The sequence below is a fragment of the Arvicanthis niloticus genome, chromosome 17 (genome assembly GCF_011762505.2).
Source record: "Arvicanthis niloticus isolate mArvNil1 chromosome 17, mArvNil1.pat.X, whole genome shotgun sequence".
NCBI lineage: Eukaryota > Metazoa > Chordata > Mammalia > Rodentia > Muridae > Arvicanthis > Arvicanthis niloticus.
Window position 1 is genome coordinate 14,172,668 of NC_047674.1, and position 24,151 is coordinate 14,196,818.

Genomic DNA, 24,151 nt, shown 5'->3' on the forward strand with positions numbered 1-24,151 from the left:
CACTTTATCTGAGGGACATGAGTACCTTTGGATTCAGACATTAGAGGTGCCAGAAGGACCTTGAACTGTGCCCTCAGGTACAGAAAAAACTACAGAAAGAATATATCATATTGGAAAGGTTATGACTGCTTGGCTGATGATGGCACACACTCTTACTCCCAGCACTCAGGAGGCAGAGGCAGGAGGATCTGAGTTCAAAGCCAGCCTGGTGTACAGAGCAAATTCTAGGACAGCTCCACAAGAGGTACAGAGAAACCTTGTCAAAAAAAAAAAAAAAAAAGAAAGAAAGAAAGAAACAAAGAAAGAAACAAAGAAACAAAGAAACAAAGAAAGGGCATAACTGTTTCTATCAGGTCACAGTCCCAATCAAGACATAAAGGAGAGGGAGGGTAAGGCTGCTAGCTGCTCAGGGATGAACATCCAAAAGCCCAAGTGGACGCACACCTAGAATACAGAGTTACACAGAACTACAAGGTTGATGCTGGGATGCAGTGGCATCCCTCTGAGGTACAGGATCCAGCCACAGAGATGAGTCAGGACTTATGTACAGACTCGAGGCATCAGGCACAGGAGAGGAGAGCAGGGAAGGGTGCAGGGCCAAATAACAGACCCCCCAGCAGCTGAATCTGCCTGCAAAGGAGAGGACAATTCAACCTCCCCAAAAGTGTGTGCCCACACACACTTTTCTAACATGGCACCCTTGTGCTGCACAGAGCTCAAAAGCCCAAGGCAACAAAGGCCCATTTTGGAACTGAATCTTGGCCTTGAGAAAACAGGAAAGGGACAAGAGTCAAAGAAATGCCCAGTTCTGCCCAAGATGCAGGAGGCGGAGTGCACTGAGATCTGGCAGATTGTTTCCTGGACACGTTTACAAAAGAAAAATATTTTTTTTTTTTTAAAAAAGCAAATTGGAACCCCAAATAGGGAACAATTGCTGGAAACAGAGAAACCCAAGAGACCAATTCTCTGGGCTTGAGGGTTGTTTTTTGTTTTGTTTCTTTGAGTATACATTTCACAGAATCCTCCTATTTTTCCATATTAGGTCCCAAATTACATTTTTTAGGAGATAGAGAAAAGTCCTAGCAAGCTAGCCAAGCCAAACCAAGCAGCCCTAAGCCTTGCCCCGTGACTGCACACTGAAGAGGTTGAAGTGTCCTCTAAGTGCATCGGCCGCAAAGTGCTTGCAGAGGAGAGGGCAGGGGAACAGACCCGGGTTCCATTCTGGGTAGACAGGGGTTTGGAAGCAAGGCCGGTGCTGGGAAGGCCAAGGTTGGAGCAAAAGAGTCCCTGCAATCAGAGAAAACAGTTGAGTCAGGTCAGGCGGGTGGGGAGATAGGAAATCACTTCATGTCACAGGTGGATTAGCGCTGGACACACCAGGCAAAACTGCCTTTGAAGATTATCATGGCACAGGCATGCACTTGCTGAGCAGGGGGAGGGAAGGACAGTTAGAGGAATAGCAGCTCGTTATTGACAGAACCAGAACGATTATATCAGATAAACTTAGAACTTTCAGTCAGTGTGTGAGTGAGTGACAGACACAGACACACAGATACAAACACACACGCACGCAAAGATCATAATTTTTTTTTAAGTCTTTGTAATTTGAGATCTGATATTTAAGATTTGGTGGGGGACACTCCTAATCAAAACCATATAGGGACCTCAGCTTCTGTCTAAGTAAGAGCTATTTCCCCAGGGACAGCCTCCTGTCTTACCCGGTTGGTTAGGCATTACACAATAAGAGTGAATCAGGCATGCACACTGGCAAGCTAAGTATCAGGATCCTGAGATCCAGTCTGGAGAATGGTGTGTTCTATGTCTGAACAGCCAGCTCTAATTCTAACATAATTCTTAAGGTTCAGATGCTTTCTGCTCCATGAGTTGAGTTGGACACAGACTCTGTTTTACCTGGAAAAAACCTTTAATTCATTAGGGATTTTTTTCTCTCTTTATTTAACTTAAAAAAATTTACTTATTTTTTACTTTATGAATTTGGGTGTTTTGTCTGCATGTATAAAAGTGTACTATGTGCATGCCTGGTGCATATGAAGGCCAGAAGAGGGTGCTGGAGTCTCCGGAACAGGAGCTGTAGATGGTTGAGAGCTGCCAGGTGGGTCTTGGGAATGGAACTCTGGTCCTCTGCAAGGTCAGCCAGTGCTTTTAACTGCTGAGCAGTTCTCCAGTCTCTCCTCTTAATTAAGGTTTATGATGACCTATTTACTGGGATAGTGGGACCTGGCCGGTGATGGGTCGTATTCTAGGAAAAAGACTCAGGAGGAGTTCCTACCCTGCTGGCTTATGTGGGCCCACCCAGTTCTTCCCTACCTCAACTGCTTCCCTGGTTTGGTGAGTAGATGAACCTTAACTGGGAAACATCAGCCCCAGCTGGTAGGACTTTTCAGTAAACAGAAATCACCTGTCCAGGTCAATGCCCATCAGTGTATGCAGAAAGCTAGACTGGACTGGATTTCCATGCCAAGGTCAGACCATCTCTGACAAAAGTTCCACAAAGTACATAATGCCTAGAGGGTATCATTTTCAAAAAGGAGGTAAGAGGTCCGGGCTACTTTAAGTGTTTTTCCTTAGGGATAGTTCTAATTGGAAAACAATATATACAAGCATACCATTGGTTCACTCATGGTAGAATGTGACAATCTGGATTAAATACAGGACAGTGGGGTAAGTGTGAAGGAGGTACACATCTTAACCACTCCTCAGAAGTTCAGTAGAACATCCATCCCAAGAGAAACTTGTAAAATAGGTTGTGGGGAGCAGGGATCCACACACAAGGATCCATGCTACAGAACCTGCAGTTTCTGAAGAGAGGATGTGAAAATTTTAAACGGAAACCAACCAACTTCTCTTCCCTGGAAGATGACAAAGTGGAGACACGGCCATCACCGCTGCTGTAGCTGGAATTCTGAGCATCAAAGGAGAGAGCTTGTAAGTAACTGATAAGTGCTTTCTTACCCTGCGCATTCACAGGGCAAGCACAGGCACACCAGTGTTAGGACCCAGGTTCATGTGAAGAGTCTGCAGCACAAATTCTTAGCAAGTGAGTCTGGGCAGACTTTCACACGTGACCCAGTGAAGCTGAATGGTCTATTATTAGCCAGTTGCTTACTGGATTTCATGTCAATCCTCTCCTTTTTGCATATCTCCTGAGGTAACTGAAATTCTTCCTAGTGCAAAACACGTCAGCCTTTCTTCAGCCTAGTCCAGCACCTCGATGGAGAGGCTGAGGGAGGCTGAGAGCCAGCTTCCAGGCCTGCAGCGGGGGCAGTGAGCCTTGAGTATACACTGTAAAGCATCAGGCCTAAGAGAATGTGGGGGAGGGCACAGGAGCGATGACATTACACACGAAGGGTCAAGCAGAGAGAAGACAGACATTCCCAGGCTCTTATCAGGCAAGTGTCTGCTGCACTCACATCTGCCCAGCTCCTCCATCCACCCACTCTTCCCTCCAGATCACCCGCACGGTTATCATTTCTTAAGTGTGACTTAGATGAGGTAAGGCTTCAGTCATGTGACTCTCTCTACTTGCTAAACCAATTTTACATAAAGTTTCACTCTGTGAGCAGTTTTTTTTTTTTTTTTTTTTTTTTTTTTTTTTTTTTTTTTTTTTTTTTATAATCAGGCTGTTTTGGATCTGACTTTTAGAAGCATTGCCCGAACCTTAACTAAATCATGAAGCAAATTCATAGTGGACATATATGTATGACACACAGCTTGATGCCACCCGGAGCCACAGATGGGTTGACAAATTCACATCACGGATAGAGAATGTAGCATTGGAAGGAAGCTGGATCTAAGAACTACCAAATACTTTCAGTTATGGCAAAACGATGCACTAGGGGTTAAAGTCACAGCTAGTCAATATGGAAACACTGCAGCTGAGGTGGCCAGCTGTGCGGGAGACTTGCTGGGCACAGTTGGCAACACTATTGACGGACCTGCACAGGCAGTTGACTGCAGGCTTCTGTCCCTGAGGTACTTTAAAGGCTCAGGTGTCAGTGTAAAGGGTGATAGGACAGAGGCTTAGACTGAAGTCCGGAACTAGAGAAGCTTAGAAGGGAACATAGAAAAAACACAGGCAATCCTAAACAGGTTTCCAGAAGGCTCAAGCAACCTGTTGGGCCAGTTTGGGAAAGCCGAGACTGTTGGCTTCGTGTGTGTGTGTGTGTGTGTGTGTGTGTGTGTGTGTGTGTGTGTGTGTGTGTGTTGTGAAGCCTAGAAATGGGATGGAAGTGACTAAATGCTATCTTAATATAATTAAAATAAATTAAATTTTATACAAGAAACTTATTTCCAGAAGGGGAAAAATTACATTAAGAACAGGAAGATATTAGGTCATTTAACTCAGATTAATCTGTTTGGATCACGAGGCTTAATTAAAATGTGCCCAATTTAACCTTCTGAAAGGCCCGACAATACTTGACAGATCCCAGGCCTTCCCCAGTGCTCCCGGCTTCCCTCCAGCTCCGGTTTCTTCACTAGGATGTCTGACCTCACCCTCATCCTTCCCTTCCAACCCTCCCACAGTCACCCGTGAGCACTCAAAACATCAGAATTCCGACCCTCTTCCTTTCCTTTTCCTCGTCAGAAAAGTACAGGCTCTCACACGTGCGTTTAAGATAAACATTAAACTCGCAAGCTTGAAATCTGGGAAACTGAAAATGCTGGTCTTCCGTCCACGTGAGAGCCGAGTCACTAACGGACACAGACGAGGGAGGCGAACAGTGGACAAGCTGATTCCACAGGCTGGGTATTTTTAGGGATGCTTATCGGCTTCTCACTGTTAACGCCTTGAATGGAAATCATGCTAAGAATGCTTGGATACTAACATTTGAGACTGTGAGGGTCTGCTAGGGGGTAAAAAGAGCCAGGGTAACACAAAAAAGAGCAAAGTAACTAAATTTAGAAATGTATTTTAGACACACAGAAGCAGCAACCCCTCAGAGCACGTGCCATGCAGGCTTGCTGTACTAACCCTGCCAGATCGTCTACTTAGGGACTGGGATCCACAATAGTCTCCGTCATAACCGTTAGTCTGTTTCAACAAAGAAAGAAGAGGTCACATCAGTTTAACAGCGCAGGTACAAACCAGAGAGCAGCACTTATCCAGGAACACACTGAGCCTTCTCTGCAGAGGAACTGAAGGGAATGAATGGGGGCAGCCTCAGGGCAGCAGAAAGTCCCCCCAAACCTCCCTCCCCACTTCCGCCAACTGCCAGCATGCCTCCTACCCCACTGCAACTCAGAAAACACCCAGCAATCATGGCGCCTGTGTCATTCCCTTCTGTGGAGTGAGGCCCACGGCCTGATGTAAGCTGCTTCTCTGGGCACTTTTCTTGTGTCCAATCTTAGGTTAGGGGTGTGGAAACTCAAGATTTCAAGAAGACTGAATGAGAGGCCAGAGGATAGTGACCTGCCCGAGTCAGTTTGATTCTGGGTAAGAACTGGACAATGTAGCCTGAATGAAGCACTGTCCCTCAGATTCATGTCTCTGTAATCCACAACTGAGTGCAGAAACCTGAGGAAAGACTGACCAGCAAACCTCAGGGAGTTAGCTTCTAGTCATCTACTCTTCCTGTTTTGTTTTTTTCAGATGAGAACAAAGATATACTCAAGGATCATTGTGTCCTCCAGGAAGAAATCAAACCCGACCAAACCATCCAAACGTCTGGACACAGATAGTAAAAGTTTGCCTGGCTTCTTTCCTGTTCCCCACCTAAGCCCATGGTTCTCAACCTGTGGGTCCCGACCCGGGGGTGTCCACTATGTGACCCTATCACAGGGGTCATACATCAGATATTTATATTGTGACTCATAGCAGTGGTGAAATTACAGTTATGAAGTAGCGATGAAAATAACTTTATTGGCTGGGGTCAGAACGGCATGAGGAACTGCATTAAAGGTCTTGGCATTAGGAAGGCTGGGAAGTATGGCCTTGGTCTCAGGCAAGGCTATCTAGAAGTGCTCTATAGGGAGTGGTCTATTTTATGGCATTAGGAACCATGTTTGAGGATACGGCTGTTGATTCAAGGTAAGGACCACCAGAGACCACAATAGCCTCAAACATGGGGGGAAAAGGAACACTGGCCTCACATCTGGAAAAGATGGAAAGGGATTTATCTATCTCAGACCTGAGTCCCAGACTGCAAATGCAAGGTCTGCCCTGCGCCCTTAGGCAAGTTATTCAACCCACTAGCACTTTTACAGCTATGACAATATTCACAAAAATGAATAAATTCTGGGGCCACGATGAGGGGCATGTGAGTGTCTGTGAGTCTCCTGTGCACCCTGGTAGCCTCTGAAGGCACATGTGACTACCTGATGGGTATACCAGCCGGCAGGAGGGCGTGGCTTGTGGAAGGCACTGGGTGAGCCTCACTCCAGTGTAGCAAGAGTATGATACTAATGCCGTATAAGCAACTGACAGACGGACTCTAACTCCACAGTCATGGGACCTCCATTATAAACTATAGGCCTGCTTCACAACAACTCAAAAAAAAAAAATCTTCCAAAAAACATTTCTGAAATGTGTTTAACACTAAACCCTTCAGAGCTGCTATGTAGCTCCAAAACATGGGCACTCCCAACATAGCTGCACAGTGGCAGCCTTTCTGATACACAATGTGTGCTGTCTGTTTCTCTATGTAAGTCACAGAGCACATTCAGAGGTCTTTAAAATGGAAAACGAAACAAGAAAGTTTCGTTGAAACTCATGAGTAGAAGCTACTTGTGGCATTCAAGTTAATTTCAGAAAGAGAAGACACCATGAACTGAAGTCCAAAATGCCTTTGGCCGCTACCCTGGGCACTTGAAGCCCAGGGACTGGCCCTCAAAATTGACTTCCAGTTTAAAATAAAAAAGATGCGGTTTAGAAACAAGTTCGAATGCATTTGATTCCTTGAAGCTCCAAGAACTGCCAGTGTCACAGTGTGATTGTGGCCGTGCTCTGTGGCTGAGGAACGGGCACTGCAGGCACATCCTCCATCTTGGGCCCTCTCTTGTGCTTCTTCCTAGCTGGCCTGCTTCACCAGGCTAGGACTGTTGCAGTGGCTCAGTGTGTGAGATGGGGGCGGGAATTCCCACACCCAGCTCTTCTATCCAGCTCTCTGTGGACCTTGGAGGATCAAGCACACTCATCGGACACACTGCACTATTTATTAATGATGGCCATAAACATAAAAGTAAAATTTCCAAATAATTTTGAAGTGGAGAGAGAATAAATGAACCCCAGGGGCTTTGGGATAAAATCTTCTCTGTGCAATCCCAGAGAAGAGGCTATAGGGTTTGCAAAATTTATTGGAGATTTTTGTTTTAGTGTAAACTGTAGGCATTTCTAGAAGACAGACTGCACTGGGACTCTAGGATAGACTGTCACTTTAAGGTTTAGACCAGAGGGCTTTACTTTTGTTGCTGGAACTGGAATCTTTCTCAAAGCTTATATTCCCAGCAGAAGTGGCAGTTGGCCCTCTTATTTTGAATAGGTACAGATTAGCAAAGAATGGGGTTGTTAAGTAAAGTGATTTATTCACACTTAAGTCTTTTAAAAGGACACAGAGAGGCCCTGGGAGTTCTTGGTCTGGTGTTTTTTTGGGGGATCCCATGTTGGTTGACGACAGCCAACACTCAGCACCTGCTAGTGAGCAGGAGCCAGTACTGCACACAGTCCCAGTTTTAGGGTCCCATCCACAGGCCAGGAGGCTCTGGGAGGGTGGTGGCTCATTCTAGAGAGAGCTGTGCCCTCCTGACTCATAGTGTCCTGGGTGAAGACCAGCAGATGGACTTGGCTTTTTGGAAAAGCATCCAAGAAGTTAGTAAAAAAAAAAAACCACCATGGTTATGATCTGTCACTGCACACAGTTAGAGTCACACAGCAAAATTATCTGACCACCTCACCCAGGCGTAGGGACTCCCATACTCCAGCTCGGGCTGTGCCTGTTGGAACAAGAGTGGAAGGGGAAAACAGAAACAGGAGCAAAAGTGAATCAGAGAGATGCCACACGGAGAGGCAAAAACCAGGCAACCTTGAAAATCTTAACAAGAACAAACTTCCCATGTCTTCTAAGGTCTTACTTAAAAGAAATACATATTATCAGAATGATAGTCATCATAAAGTCTAAGAACACTAGGTTGCTTCTATGCAACAGTTGCATAGTTCACGAAACACAAAACGTTTGAGCCTTACTTCCTTCATGACATAGACACATTCTCATTAAACTATAAAAGAGTCTGGAGATGTATCGTCAGATTTTAAATAAAGATAATTAAAACCTTACGACAGTCCTCAATCTCGATTTCCTCAGGGGACCGTGCCTGGTAGCCGCCCTTCCTGGCCATTAGGTCTTATCATCATTGCCAGAACTACAGAGAATGTGTTTGGGCAGGGGAAAGAAACCATCTTAGGAATTTTAAAGTAAAGGCTTCAGAATATTAAAATATATTAATCGGCACAGTCCAGCCTCCATAGACACAGAGGGAGATATGTCTACAAAGCAGGGTTGCCAGCTGCCTTCCTCAGCGGTACCAGCCAGCAAGGGACAGAGTTTTGGACACCTGGCAGTTGTGAAAGGCTCTGAGGGAGCAGTAGCTGGCACTGTCACTAAGAACTGTGGCCTCAAGTAGGTCCCTAAATGCTCTAGACTTCGTTCTACAATAAATGAGAATAGCAGATTTGATTTTTATTTCCAAGTCCCCAGCTCTAAAATTCTAAAAGAAAAAAAAATTTTAAGAGCATAGTTTAAAAAAAAAAAAAAAAAAAAAAAAGCCCTAACAAATTTTATACCACGTGCCATGGTATAAGTGAAACTCAGAAGACAGCTTTCAGAAGTCAGCTCTCACTTTCACCATGTGGGTCCCAGGGCCTGAACTCAGGCTTGGTGGCATGGCTTGGTGGCACGAGCCTTTCCCTGCTGAGTTTCTTAAGCACACCATGGGAGAGTCATGTAGCCAATTGAGGCTGACAGTGACATTCAGTGACTTTCTCCCATGCTCCTCCTTAGCTCACTCACCGTGGACTTCCTGTGGGAAACGTTAGACCTTAGGACAGATATACTGGTATCTGACAAAGATGTCCAGGATGGCGACTCAGTTCACTACAGGCTAACATGGAAGGAGAATGAACACCCAGCACTTGCTACAGTGGCAACTTCAGTAAACTCTTTGAAGTTAGGACACACATCCCCTATCCCATCTTAAAATGGTGAAATTCCTCCCTGCAGAATCCTAGAGGACCACGGGTCTGAAGATGACACATTGTCCCAGAGACTTGGGTTCTGCTTCAGTCTCCCGCCTGTTCTACCTCAGATATCTTCTGTTCATTAGGCTTCTGGCTTACCGTTTCTGGAAAAGGCTCTCTTGCAAAGTCACCACCAGGAGGCTACATCCAAGGGTCAGCTCTCTGTTCTGCCCTTCCCAGTCCCTCCCCTGGTCCCCAACTGCTCTTCCTCTCTATGGTTTCAAGGGCCAGACCTTTAACACCTCCCACTGGCTGGGCGTGGCCACAGATGTTGCAAGCTGAGCTTGTACTTATATTTTGCTTATGTAAACCTTGCTTCCTTAAAAGCAGACCATGTCTGAGGGAGGGCCTGTGAGGAAGTCACAGCTGCATCATCTGTATCAGAAAAGACCTGAAGCAGGACCATCCCAGCAGCAAGGTGTCACCTCCCTTGTTTTACATGTAACTATCCAGCAAAGCCACACAGGTCTGCTCTTAGTGCTAAGAGGACAGGGCCAGTGATGGTGGCTAAGCCACAAGGCTGGTGTGCCACCTCAGGGTTTCATAGCTACATGCCAAGTTAAGCACACACCTGGTGCATGTTTATTCAAGGGGTAATAATGTGTGACGCAAGTGTCACGGTGGTCATAAACCAACCCTCAGCTCAATAAAATCTCTTAGCAAGGCAGAGCAGCTGCGTGGAGACCTAGTTCTGACAGCCGGGAGATCCCATGTCAACCCTGCAGCTCATCAAAGGGACCTGCTTACTAAGCTAAAACACAACCGTTCTGCTTCGTTTCCCTGTGCACACAGTTTCTTCTAATGCAGCTACAAAGGCTGTGTTTATTACCCGTGAAGTTGCCCGTGTGGAGCGTTCAGGGCTGGGGCTGTGCTCAGTAGTAGGACATGCCTACTATATGTGAGGCTTTAGGTCCCAATCTCCAGCACCACGAAGAGCCATGTATGTGTATGTGTGAGAAAGCATGCACAGAAGTAGCCACAAGTTATTTATGGTGTTTCTGCAATTGCTGGAGGCTCCCCTGGAGCCTTCCGGCTATTCGGCCTTTCAGTCAGCTGTAATGGAGGCTCTTTTCTAGAAATGCCTCTAGAAATGCCTTCTATTTTTTTTTTTTTTTTTTTTTGACAGTGTCTCTCATTGGCCTGGAACTTACTAAGAAGGCTAAGCTAGATAGCCAGTGAGCTTCACTAACTGTTCTCTGAACTGAAATTACAAGCACACACCACCCCACATGGCCTTCTTCACAGGAGTTCTGGGGGGTGGAACTCAGGTCCTCACTGACCAACTGAACTACTTCTCAAGTCCAACTTATGGATGGTTTAACCAAGGTTAGCGTTCCTGGAGAGCATCTGGATGGGTGGGCGGGCATGCAGTGGACCTTCATGTTCCTGTCCATCATACCGACTCTGAGACAATCATTAACCACAGTTTCATAGTTTCAAGTTGTGGGAAACTATGGAAAACATAAAATGATGCCCAGCACTCTTTAGGGGATGGCAACAATAAAGTAACACTCCCTACTCTCCCCAGCTCACCCCACCCTGTCCTCAGTTAACTTATATACATTGTTATATGTATATATTGTATACGTATACATACATATACAATGATACACATTTTATCAGTTAGGCGGGGACTGGCTGAGCACAGGAATTGTGATCTGAGGACTGAAAGCAGGGACAGGGATCCCGCCTACACAGTGTGCCGTGCAGAAGCAGTCATGCCCGTTACTGACCCTTAGGCTCCCTCGACTACCCACGGACAAGCGCTCGTCTTCGTCAGAAGCCTAGTAAAAGACAGGAGGAGAACACAACCATGAACCGGACCATAAAGAAACCTGCTGACCTGACTCCAGAACAGTGAGTGGACCAGCTACCCTCTGAGATCTCACAGGATGTGACCCCAGGCCCTCAGAATGCCTCAGTTTGCCTAGGGCTGTTTACGGAAACAAAGGATGTCACAGGTAACTTTTAAAGGGTGATTAATAAGCCTCATGATTTAAAAAAAAAATTATCTACAGGTATTTAACAAGAAAAGCCATTTACAATGTTATGAGTAATATATTAATAATAATACTTAAATACCTCCAAGCAGGCAGGAGATAAAGTTTAGTGGTGGAATACGTAAACTTGCATGAGGCCTTAGGTTCAATATCCAGGTTTTTGTTATTTTTTAAATCCCAAACACACTTTCTTCACTCAGCTTAGCCCAAAATGCTGAAGGCTGAGTTACGGTCTTTATTGAGGTAAAGATAGCAGTTGTATATCGACAATGGCAAGTCTCTCTTAAGCACTGTATCTATTTCAGCCACTAGAGGAACAAATAAGGCTCTGTGAACTTGCCCCTTGCAGAGAAGGAGCATAATACGGAGCGTGGTACTGACCGAGGTGTTTCTCCGGAATCTACGTGAGTAGCGTTCGCTGTCTTCCTACCGAAGCAAATGGAACGACAATGGTTAGAGATAGCAAGGCAGCGTGCTTAGAAACCCCAGAAGGCCCCACTGCCACAGAATCTAGCATTTCTGATCTAAATGGCAAGATTAGGATTTGCTTTTGTTTAAAAGCTCTAACTAAAGGACTGTGGGAAATACCTTCTCTGGGGAGGCCCTTCAGAACTCGAATAACTGGCATAGTTGGTGGCTTTAAAAGCAATGAGCAAGCGCTGGGGCAGAAATGAAGTCCCCTCCCCCTAACTGTAATCTGTTTTTAAATCAGCTCTCTTCCCCTCAGGACTGACTCTCCTTCAGGGAGACAATTTTCCCAGAGAACCTCCATGGGGATGTCACCCTGCTTGCTTTATGGACTCCGGGACAAACAGGTTTTTGCCCGTTTATCTCTGGAATGGATGTGGGAGGGACTGAGTTGCTCACAGCTAATTAGCTGCTGTTCTTTCGAAGTGGCCACCTTTGAACTGTCCTTAGGATCTGATGAGAAGACACACATCTCAGGTATGTACAATACTGTGATCATCGACACAGGCTGAACATGATGAGTCTTTCAATAGATATTTATATCACGCCTAGCATCTAAGATGGTAGAGATGGCCTTGAATCTCCCTCAGGCTGTTCAATAGTGAGGAGCCTTGATGAAGACACTTCCAGGTCTTCAGTGCCAAAAGCATGCGTCAAAGTCCAGGACAGCAGCCAGGATAGAAAGAGGTGGGTGGCTTAATAAGAGGCCTTGCTCTGGGGATCACTGGAAAGCACCAAAGTGTATCTTGCCCAGAGCATGGCCACATGGGAACCTCTCCAGAGAGGCCTGAGGACAAGATAGGCTCCCTGGGGCTGAGCTGGCCTGCACTGGGAAAGCTGATAGGTTCTTAAAGAAAACAGTTGGAAAGGGGGTAGAGCAGGGGTTTTCATGGGCACATATGAGACAAGAGGAGCCAACGGAGAGAGTGTATGAGTGTGGGGTTGGGGGAAACAGGGCAGTGGGCTGTGCATGGGGGAAGCAAGCCATCGAGGGCCTCTTCTGGTTCTAACTAGAACAGTGAGATGTTCTGATGGTAACAGGAGGTTCTCTGGGAAGTTCTTGGACACAGGTACATGCCCAGCCCTGGGATCTTCTGATGCAGAGAACTGGAGGAGTGGTGGCAATGGAACCTCACACAACACCAGCCTGCAGACATCAGCAGTCCCATCTGCAGAGGGACGGGTCACATGCCTGGCCAGGCCGTTTCTAACAACACCACACCAGATGCAGAATGTCCTGAGGAAGACCTCTGAGTATCAAATTACAGCACAATAGTAATCTCCTGGCATAATTAAACTGCAGTCAGAATTAAATTTATAAAGCATTTAAAGTCTTAAAATTATATTCAAGGCCTACCATCCACTGCTCGATGTCGCCCCATTTTGTATCCAGCCCATAATATTTCTATAGACAGAAGGGAAAGAAAATTAGGCAAGAAATGAACAGGAGAGGCGTAAGAGACTGTTCCACCATGCTCTCCCACACACACTCACTCATGGAGGCAGCATGCCAGGCACAGCGGCCGCAGAACTGGGGTCTGCACAGAAGCCATTTCCTGAGCAGCGATGTAGCGGCTTGAGATGAGGCCTCCTAGCTCCCCTCCTTCCTTAGAGGCCTCGGGAGCACAGGGCAAAGCACTCATCAGGCAGGGGTGGCCTTCCAAGATGTCAGGAAAGAAAACCTTGTGCAAGAACCACTGCAGGCTCCTCTGCAAAGCCATTTACAACTTTGGGGGCATACTTGCAGGAGGAACAAACACTGTCTACTAGAAGCCCAAGCTGAGAGCCATTCCATGCTGCTGCCTCAGGAAGAGGCCCCAGAGGAGGAGGGAAGAAGTGCTGTGCTGAGCTGGCTTCTAGCTGCAGGTTCCTGTTGTCCGACACCTGTGCCCAGTGCAGGCTGGAGAACCCATAACTCCGGCAAATGTCTAGGACATATAGAGCAGGCGCTTGGGTAGGAAGAGACTTTAACCAATGGCTTTAGGGTTCACCTACTTACTGTAAGCCATGGTGGTCCCAGTTAGACTGAAGTAAGTAGATCAAAACGGTTGCTTCCATCACTAGGAAGAACCTGGGTTTAACAACCTGCTTAACCTTTCCCCTTATTTTCTTCTTTATTTCCAGGAAGAAAATCAAGGAACCAACAGCAAACCTGTAGGACGTCACATTTTTACACACTTAAAGCTTATAATCAGAAATATAAACCTGGGTGCCAGAAGTACAGTGATGTTTTTAAATGGTTTTCTAATTACTCGAGCATGCTGCGGGTTATATTTGGTCCAGTTTCACCTTGAAGGAGGGCCAGATTTCAGATACATGGTCCTGCCCCTTCCTCAGAGAGATGATGGTAAGTAGAAAACCAGAGGGAGGAAGGATTTCACACAGCCTTGAAAAGCCAAGCGTGTTAAGCTAGTGCAAAAAGCCACTCGAGCAGTCTTTCCCGCTAAGTAATCTGAGAAAGCCATGTCTGGAGAACGGCCGTTCTGAGCCGGAGATTTACATTACAATTCATAACAGTAGCAAAATGACAGTTATGAAGTAATGATGAAATAATTGTATGGCTGGGGGGATCGCAGGTTAGAAAGGTTGAGAAGCACTTCTCAACCAGGTTCTGCAAGCTGAACCCATTAGAGTGTTGTGACTGTGAAGACCAAAAGCCAGAACCATCCTTGCTGCCTATAGTTCCCGCTGAAGTGTCTTATCATCCACCTCAGCATCTGGTCCTTTTGAAAATCAAAATCTTTGGAATGTATTAACTTAGTAGAGCTAACCTCCGACTGACAAAAACCTAAGAATGTTACCAACTAGCACCAAAAACCTATGAGATCTCTTCTCTGCTCTAACCTACCTACCTACACTGTTTTCCACCAATGAATATGGAAAAAACCCTTGATGTATGACGTACTTTTGCCTTTGTAACTATAAAAAGGTGAAGTATTTGTGGCAACCTGAATCTGTGTTCCCTGGACCATGGTCATTCATTTCTGGCTCAGAATAAACTTTCCCCTATCCCTCTCTGAGTGAGAGCTGCCTTTTGCAGTGACACAGATTTCTTTAGGATACATATTTGTAAAGGAAATAAAAGCAAATGCTCAGAGCTAGAGAGATGGCTCAGCAGTCAAGAGCACTGACTGCTCTTCCAGAGGTCCTGAGTTCAATTCCCAGCAACCACATGGTGGCTCACAACCATCTGTAATGGGATCCGATTCCCTCATCTGGCGTGTCTGAAGACGGCTACAGTGTACTCATATAAATAAAGCAAACACTCCTTAAGGTGTCTAAGTCAGTGGATCCCTTGTGCTAAAGCCTCTTCTGCACTCAGCCAATGAATGCTAGCTCCACGCTAACCTCCGACATCCAGATCCTAATTCATGTGTACCATATGGTGCTTTTATTTCTGTTTGACCTTAATCTCTTGGTTAAGACAAGCTCACATCTGACAGTTCTCACGGCACATCTCAGTCCTGTCAGCAAAAATCTAACCATAAGCTGAACAGGAAAGGGAAGGACGAGAGGGGAAATGACCAGATCCAGGCCCTTTGCTGGGTTTGGGGCAGTGATGTCCTGCAGCCCCACTGGTCATCAGGGGGCTTTCCAGCCTTCCTGGAACTTGTCAGAGTCCTCCTGGCTTCAGTATCCATTCCTATACTAGATGCTAGGACCAAGGACAGTGTGCCTACAGATTCAGCTGGCTATCCATTGGACTTCTGTGCCTCTTCAGAAGAGATGATCTCCCACTTGAGGCAGGATTGGGTGGGCTGAGGGTCCTTATACTGAGCTTAGGATTATCTATAGTAGGCTCTGAGGCTTATTGGTCTCATACTTAAGAGGCCTGTGTGCTCTCAACTCTGAGACACAGTGTTCTGACTCTGACTTTCTACTTTAAAAGATACAGCCATTCTAGGCAGAAACTGAACAAGTACAGGAAAGAATACAGGCTCTCCCACAGGAAAGACTCACACTTAGGAAAGGCTGACCAAGCCCTGCAAACACTCTTGTGGGGGCGTCCTGAGCTGCAGCAAGTCTGTGGACAGCCACTGCTCAGCATGTCGTGGAATCGAGAGGCCATCATAGGGCATTAGCCTGTAATGCTCTAGTGCTGAGTGAGGAGGACAGTGGGACTTGTTTCTAAAGCTTTGGTTTTTTTTTTTTTTTCAAATTTTTATTAAGACTTTTAAATCTACCACCAATAATCTATAATCTTTCATTCTCTTCTTACCTCTAGATTTTTATTTTCTGCACTGAAACTTTTGATCCCTGTGTCTTAGCCTCCTAAATGCTGGGGCTAACATACCTGGCCTAATAACTAATTTCTCCATCTGTTTGTCCATCCATCCATCCATCCATCCATCCATCCATCTATCCATCCATCTATCATCTATCTATCTATCTATCTATCTACCTACCTACCTATCATCTATCTCCTCATTTTTTTTGAGACTGTAGAACAACCAGGCTAGCCTTCAAATAACCACATAATCCCAGCATAGCCTTCAGTGATCCTGTCTCTGCCTCCTGAGTGCTAGGATTACAGAACTGTGCTACTACACTTAACCCAGTAATGTCTTAATATGTGGCAATTTGCACTGGTATTTTACCAAAATCTAGGAAAAAATTATCTTTTAATATCTAATTTTTAAATGCTTCTTCCAGTTCTAAAAATGTGGTTTGTGTTAGAACTTTTTTCTCCGTTGGAGACAATTTTCCAGATCCTTGAGGCAAATGGATGGAGGGATGTGTTCCTTGCATGGCTGCTGCCTCGTGTCGGGAGAGACTGGTTTATCTGACGAGGGCACAGGGGTGAAGGTGAGCACGGCAAGCGGGGTGCTCAGTGCACAGCACGGTTCTGCAGGTGACAGGACCACGGCAAGGGAAAAGCAGCGCATGCGAACTAGGAATGAAGGACGGGGCCCTACCTTTTGGACTTGATAGATCTACAGGAAATGACGAAAGAGACAAGGGGAGAAATAGAAAATTCAGTTAAAATTGTGGAAACATGAGAACGATTCTGTGACAACCAGAAATATGAACCAAGAAATAGAACGCTGTACTACAGAAAAACAAAGATTACGGATTAAACATAAAGAGAAAATGCATTAAGGTCCACGTCTTCACTCGTTTGGCGCTGTCTTAAACGACGGCTGAAGGTCGCTCGCTCCCTCCACAGCAGCGCCTGCAGAGCCCAGTGATACGCAGGTGCATAGCCTATTGCCACAGCAGGGAATTAAAGACATCTTTTCAGACTTTAAAGGAGATGGGGACACAAGGGAAGGTGGCTCTTGAGGAGTGATAGGGGAACAAGAAAAGGAATGGCAGGGGGTTCTGATCAAAATACATCATATACAGATGTACAAAATAGTCAAGGAATAAACATGAAGTTATCTTTAAAAAGAAAACTGCCTTTTACACTAATATTTAACCAGAAAGTGTCAAATTTTAAGTGGGAAATTGAGTGGTCAGATTCAGAAAGGATCGACAGAGAGGCTTTCGCATCCTGGTCCATGCAGATTTATAGGAAAGAACATTCCAGTGAAACAGTGCAGCCGTGAGACTGTGCTGAAACAGGAGATGGGCTCCCTCTCCCCAACACAATGCTTTCCTTTGGAACCATCTCTTATTTTAGGTCTCCATTAAGACAGGGATACTTGCATTCATTTCACAAACCATGAATCACGTCAGACCTTGCTAAGGGCCCAGGACTAGAAATCTGGCATTTTATTTATATGGAAAAGCACAGGTAAATACGGTCAACATTCAACTATAACAAACACAGCACCTCCAACCAAAATGATTATCCAGTCAGCTTCGTTAAGACACACTTCCTTTTATCAGTCCAAGCTCTTGGTCAAATTAGTCCAAGGATCCCACGATTTCCCAAAGAATGCTTACATGCTATTCTCATCTGGTGAGCCCATTAAAAAGTTCAACCACTCAACCAGCCCCGAAGCACAGCCCGGGGATGCTTCGGCATTGGCCCCTGCCATCTGTGTGGCTGACAGTCATTACCAGGGATACCTGGAGTACCCCGGGTCTGAATACAGCTCATTATCCTAAGACCTGCTGACAGAGCTGCACCCCAGCACTTCTGCCTTTCCCATATTTGTTCTTCGCATGCTCTGCAAGCACTCCTGGGGGACCCCAACTTTGGCAAGAGCTTGAGGTCTCCTCAGCTCGTCCAGGCTGCCTTGGCTCCAACCCCTTCCTCTATGAAAGCCGTTCTGCCCAGCAGCATGTCCGGGAGAAAGCAAGGATCATGTTTCCTAATGTTATAACAAAATACCAACCCCACTGGCTAAACACTGGCCATCGAAAGCATATTCATTTCTCCTTAATCAACAACTTAAAATGCCAGAGCCCTGGGCTATCAGATGGTATGAGGTCCAGCTGGGCCTGATGCTGCTAATAATAGCCAGGACTGAGAAGACAGGCAGAGCGGTCTGTGAGGGGCTATGGTGTTGGGCTGGAAGCTTGGGCTGTTAGCTGCTCTCTCTCTTCTCTATAGACTCCCAGAACTAGCGGGGCAGCAAAGCACCCTGGGAATTTTGGCAGATGGCTAGGGCTGGGTCTGGAGCTCAGTATGGAATACCTAGCATATATGAGGTGTTGACACCTGTGCACACGCATGTGTGTAAACATACATGTGTACCTCCTGGACAAGGCCAGATCCAGGACAGCTAGATGGACAGCTAGATGGACAGCTATTACTTCTCTTCCTATGCAGTACCTGCTGACAGGTGTGGCCTCTGTGTCTGGCAAATTCTGCCTCAAAAGCAGCAGGAGAAGATATTTGGTGTTCAAGGCCAAACGTCCTTCTGCTCAAATAAAAAGCATAAGGACTCACTAATTTCTTCTTGGTGGTAGGCACTGCCACACTCACAGCTAACTGCCCAGGGATTTGTAGAAGCTTTTAAAAATATAATCGTGCACATATGCCAATCAATGTTACTCATCAGTAAGAATGAATACAGTTTAAAGTATCGCTTAGTAGATGCATATACACACACCACACAACTCACCTTGACCTCTGTAGGAATTTTACATCTTGGTGAAAGTCACTCAGGACACCATGCTCCTCGCTAACAGGTATGAGCAAGGTGTAGGGCCAACTCATAGCCTTACCGTATGCCATGGCCCTGAGTCCTTGGTTTGTCTCTAATAAGAGCTGAAACAGAAAGCATCGAGGCACATTGTGCACTGGAAGGACAGTGGGACATGGGGTGCACCTGACCTCTAGAACTAGCAAAGCAGCAACACACCCTGGGAATTTTGGCAGAATGCTAGGGGCTGGGTCTGGGGCTCTGTATGGAATGGCTGACATATATGAGGTCCCAGGTTCAATTCCTATTACTGCCAAAAGGAAAAAGAAAAAGAAAGAGAGAAAGAAAGAAAGATAGATCAAAGGACTATGAGAGAACCAGGGTGAGAGGATAGTGGAGGAGCCTAAGGCAGGGTGTAGCAGCCTTGTGTGTGTGCTGGGGGTGGGGAGGGCAGCTCCCACAGGACTCCTGGCTCTGCAGATGACAGGAGCTACCCTCTGTAACCCTAAGAAACAGCAGCCTCCAGCCCCAGAACTACCTACCTCTCCATCCAACTACCCTGTGGCTCCCACAGTCAATAGGAAGGGCTAGCAGGGTCCTACACACGGTGGGCCCACAAGTGTCTACTGAACGAGCAGAAATATCTCACAGAGAAAAAGATAGCAGGAGGCCTGAGAAACAACTGGGACTTGGTTATTTAAAAAAATTAAATATTCAGTTCCAAATAAACTGCCCAGTTTGCATGCTGCAGTCATGTGAGCTGAGGAGCTCAAGTTGGGATGGTTCTCTGGGGCCTGGGTGGCGCCAGCTCAGAGGTGTGTGGCAGTGGCGTAACACAGCAGTAGGGTCTTTTCCTATTTTCTACTTGTGGGTCCAGATATTTGTCTCTGGTGAGTTTCCTGAAGATGCCTCTCAGTGGGAGAAGCCAGACAGGTGTTCACCCGGTCCTGATTCTCCTTAGGCCCATCTGACCCTTGGTCAAGAAACTAGGGAGGGAGGCATTCAGTTAACTGGAGGGCCTGTTAACCACAGTTCATTTGGGAAAAGCCCAAATAATTAACACAAAACCCAAGACCACCTATTTTCTGATTTTAAAAAGATAAAGCTGTTCAGAAGAGAGGCAGATGTCAGGAAACACCGACCCCAAGCTTCTCCCAGAGAACTAAAAGAAAAAAATTATAAACACACACACAAAGCCAGGCAGTGGTAGCACAAGCCTTTACTCTCAGTACTCGGGAGGCAGAGGCAGGGGGATCTCTATGACTTTGAGGCCAGCCTAATCTACAGAGGGAGTCCCAGGACAACCAAGGCTGCATAGAGAGACCTTGTCTCAACAAACAAACAAAAACACACAAAAGTACCAACTTCTAAATGTAGAATTACGAAGACTAAAATGCATTACACTTCTTAAACATTTTCATTTGTATTTGTAACTGGAAAGAAAAAAGGAGTCATTTTTCCATTACGGGTTTACTTTTCTGCTCACAGCTTAGCATAAAGGAGACATCTGCCAAGCCTATCTACAGGTCACTTCATGATCACCACAGGATGGGGCGAGGTCCTCTCCCTGTGGTGACTGCCCTGACTAGCTTCCCCCACACTGTGGCTCCCGCACTCTATGGCTACCCATGTACTACCTCGAAGTTTCCTTCCCCAAATCAAGTCTGGCCACATCCCCTCTTCTGTTGGTATATCTTCTCCTGGGATGGCAAAGTCCCCAGGCAGAGGACAGTGAACATCACAGGCTGTGGCTCAGCCACCCTTATAGTACATGTGACAGGTTTGGGACTTGCTGATCTGGTGGAGGAACCTGCTGGTCTGAAGAGAAATAGGAAACTCAAGCTTCCATCTGAAGTTGCACCAACGATGAAGATCAACCGGGCTTCGTTAATAGAACCAGAACCAGAACCTGTCTAAGAAGGACCCCTCCGGCAGCTGGTTTTAAACCTTCTTCATGGCCAAGCTCTGCAGCAAATGCTCCCTCAAAGGGATCATTTACCAGTTACAGGAAAGGTTGTGAAGAAACCAGAACCCTAACGTACTTACAGGGCCCACATGCTGGCTGTTGGAAAAAATTCTGACTCAAGTTGTTTAAAACCCACAGTAGCTAGGATGAAGACACTGATGGCCACCCTGGTCCCCCAGAACACATTTATTTGTTCCTGTGGCCACTTATTTCAAAGGTTACACTAATTACTGATTGATACTATATAAGCCTCAAGGAAAACATTTTTTTTTAAGCAAAAGAAGTTGGCCAATTAAATTAAAAGGAAACCATTTTGCTCTTTTCTGTTTCTGAGAGGAGCCAGACCCCACTCCCCACTGTTAGAAGCCCAAACCCAGTCCTCTCCAGATCTTCTCAGCTAGAAACCTGTCCTAGATACTGAGACTAAAGAGCAAGCTCGCAGGCTGTGAGCATCTCTCAGGCTCCATTAGGCCACCAGTTGGGCAGCCATGCCCAGCATCTGTGCTCTGTGCATTCCGTGGCTAGCCTGGAGCAGATGCCCAGCATCCTAGCTATGTGCACTCTGGGACTAACCTGGAACAAGAACTACAGGAGCACACACACTCCAAGCAGAAGCAACGCTAAGGTGACAATGGCGAGAGCAGATACTCAAGAGCAGCAGGTACCCCATCTTCGCAGTCCTGACAGAGAAAGAGCCAACCTCGGAACGCTCAGCCCCCATTACCTCTTTCTGCTGCCGTTCCAGCTCCTTCATCCGGATCTCTCGAGCCTCAGCACGGGCTGCACGCTTTGCTGCAAGCCTGGCCTCCGCCTGAAACAGACCCAGAAACCTTATTAGAGAACAAACCAGGCAACTTCCGGGTACATAGTTAATGACACTGTAGAGAGAAAATCTTGTTTAGAGCTTAGCAAGCACACCGTGTGATTCACAGACGCACTGGAGAGGCCGGGTCGTCAGGAGTAGGAAGAGGTGTGTCTGTGGGCCCAGGAGCTCCGCCTTTATCTAGTTTCAATAAACTGGGTGGGGTCCGCCAAAGTCCAAAAACCTTACATGGGAAATCTCAGAAATAAATGATTCCTATGTTTTTAAACATGTGCAATGCTGAGGTGAGTGATCAAATCCGGCACCATTTTGTTCTGCCTTGCTCAAACTGTTGCCTCTCTTTGTCCCGAGTTTCCGCATCTTATGTTCCATCTGCCTGTTAGTACTGTCAGCTCCACACCAGCAACAGCCAGGATCTGCATTGAAGTTGCCTGCCCTCATTTTACTTAGCAATGGCCCCAAAGCACAGGGAGTGGTGACTCTGACAGTTTCCATAGGCCAAAGAAGAGCTCAGATGTACTTCCCTTTAATAAAGAGGTGAAAGTTCCTGACGCAAAAAAAGGAAAAAGGAAAATCATATGCTAAGATGGCCACACTCTGCAGCATTGTTCTTACCGTCTCACTGTGCCCAGCTTAGAAATAAAGTTACGTCATAGACACATATGTCTAGGAGAAACACAGCCCAGCAGAGTTTGGTATCATCTGCTGTCTCCTGAGGACAGGAGGGTGACCGAGCCCTAACTAAATGCCAGGTGAACGCTGTTCTAAGTGCTTTCTTTATATTGTATGAGGAGTATGACACATTCCTCAGCACTATCTGGCGTCAGAGCCAGGGGTTCCTGCAAGGCCCGTCTGGAAGCCTCACAGACAGACAGATCTACTCTGTGAGACTCCTGCCCAATCCCTCTCGGCCCACCCTGATGCCCTATGGCGTCCCTCTCCTCTGCGGTGTAAGAAGCTCAGGTTCTTCCAAGGCGACCAAGGGTACAGTAGAAGGCTCTGGATGGTACATTCCCAGCCATCACAACACATCTGACAAGGCCAGCTAAGGGGTCATAGATGGCATTCTGACCCCATTTCACGTCTATAGACTGTGTGAATGTTCTTATCTCATGCAACCCAGCATCGAGAGAAGGACAAGACAGAATGTTCCAGAATTCAGGTTCTCTGGTATCAAGTCTGCCTTCTTGGCAGGTAAGCTCCCTTGATACACAGTCAATAATTCTTCTACCCACAATCTGGAGTTTTGCAATGTTTCACTGATCCCTAGGTCATTTTAAAACAGCACTCTCTGGACAGTCCTCAACTGGCTAGTGGGGCTGGCCAGTAAGTAGCAAAAGCCTAAGCATGTGTGGCTTTCTCCGAATTCATCTCCCATAGGAGATAGGTACTGAGAACTGACCTGCATACTACCTCCCTGACTGTATGTATGTATGTATGTATGTACACACAAACACACATATAATATATACACATCAGAAGACAAACTAGCCTTTCCTTCTCTCTTTTTTATTATTATTTTTTATTGTTCTTTTAAAAGATAAGTTCTTGCTATCTCCATAGCCCAGGCCAGCCTGAAATTCACCATCCTCCTGCCTCAGCATCCCCTGGCATGCTGGGATTTCAGGAGTTCATAATCATGCCCATCCCTGATCTCTTTCTATTCTAATCTAAGTTGAATTCTAATCTAAATTGAGTCACAAGGGATTTCTTTCTAACTTCCAAGGAATTGAGTTCATAGCCGACTTTGTTTGTTTGGGCCCTCTTATCAGTCCAAGCTCAGGTCTTTCAAATCAAAGGGCAATCAACACCGTAAGCTGGGGCTGGGGCTACGGCTGGGCTGGGCTGGGCTGGGCTGGGCTGGGCTGGGCTGGGCTGGGCTGGGTTGGGGCTGGAGCACAGTGCCTTGCTCATCATGGCTGTATCAGAACTCTGGTACTTGGTGTCATTTTAAAGGTCTACACCAGTTACATGTCCTAAGTGGGTACTCGAGGTCTGTAAGGGATGGGGCGGGTATTAAGAAAGCTCCTTAGATTCAAGACCTACCCTTGGGTGAGAAGGCACATGGTCCAGGGCCTGTTAGTTCCTTTCTAAGAAGGCAGAGACTAGGGAAGAGTTTTGACAGCAGAATTAGTCCATTGGCTTGAAGAAGGAGGAATAGGGAAGAGTTTGTGGAAAAGACCAGAAGGATAAGAGGGGGCAGAGGGAGAGAGAATTTAGTTGTCAGAGTTCTAGAAAGGCCTACAGGTTCTAGGAGGGCCACCAGGACTGTGCTGACTTATATACATGCTCTCTATGTAGACACTTGTTTATGAGTTCCCTTGTGAACATGACGAGGTCACTCCTGTCCCTACATAACATTACATGACAGAGAGAACTGTGCAAATTAAGGGTTTTCATTCGCTGACCTTGAGTTGAACAAAACAAAACAAAAACCATGCCCGGTGGGCCTACATGAGGCCTCGAAGAGAAGGTCAGAGCAAGCCTTTTTATGGTCTTGAGAAATCTGGATGCCATATAAAAGAGAGGCATGTGAGGAGATCCTAAGGGCTGTAAGTAGCTCTCAGGTGACAGTCAGCAGGAACAGGGACCACTATCCTATAGCCT

General features: G+C 46.3%; 1 protein-coding gene across 42 annotated transcripts in view; it reads right to left on the reverse strand.

Moving 5' to 3' along the window:
- Lrrfip1 (LRR binding FLII interacting protein 1) overlaps positions 1-24,151 on the reverse strand; it is a 128,510-nt gene that overhangs the window by 39,604 nt on the left and 64,755 nt on the right. For 11 of the 42 annotated variants that reach the window (XM_034522085.2, XM_034522086.2, XM_034522082.2 and 8 more), the window contains exon 2: positions 21,446-21,532. In XM_034522085.2, coding sequence (XP_034377976.1) covers positions 21,446-21,532 — 87 coding nt within the window. Of the gene's footprint in view, positions 1-1,209; positions 1,288-2,857; positions 2,924-4,993; positions 5,054-7,911; positions 7,951-9,349; positions 9,422-10,983; positions 11,035-11,631; positions 11,677-13,075; positions 13,124-16,634; positions 16,653-21,445; positions 21,533-24,151 lie in introns of those variants that run through there. The other 31 variants (XM_076914808.1, XM_076914811.1, XM_034522084.2 and 28 more) reach the window with 12 other exon arrangements.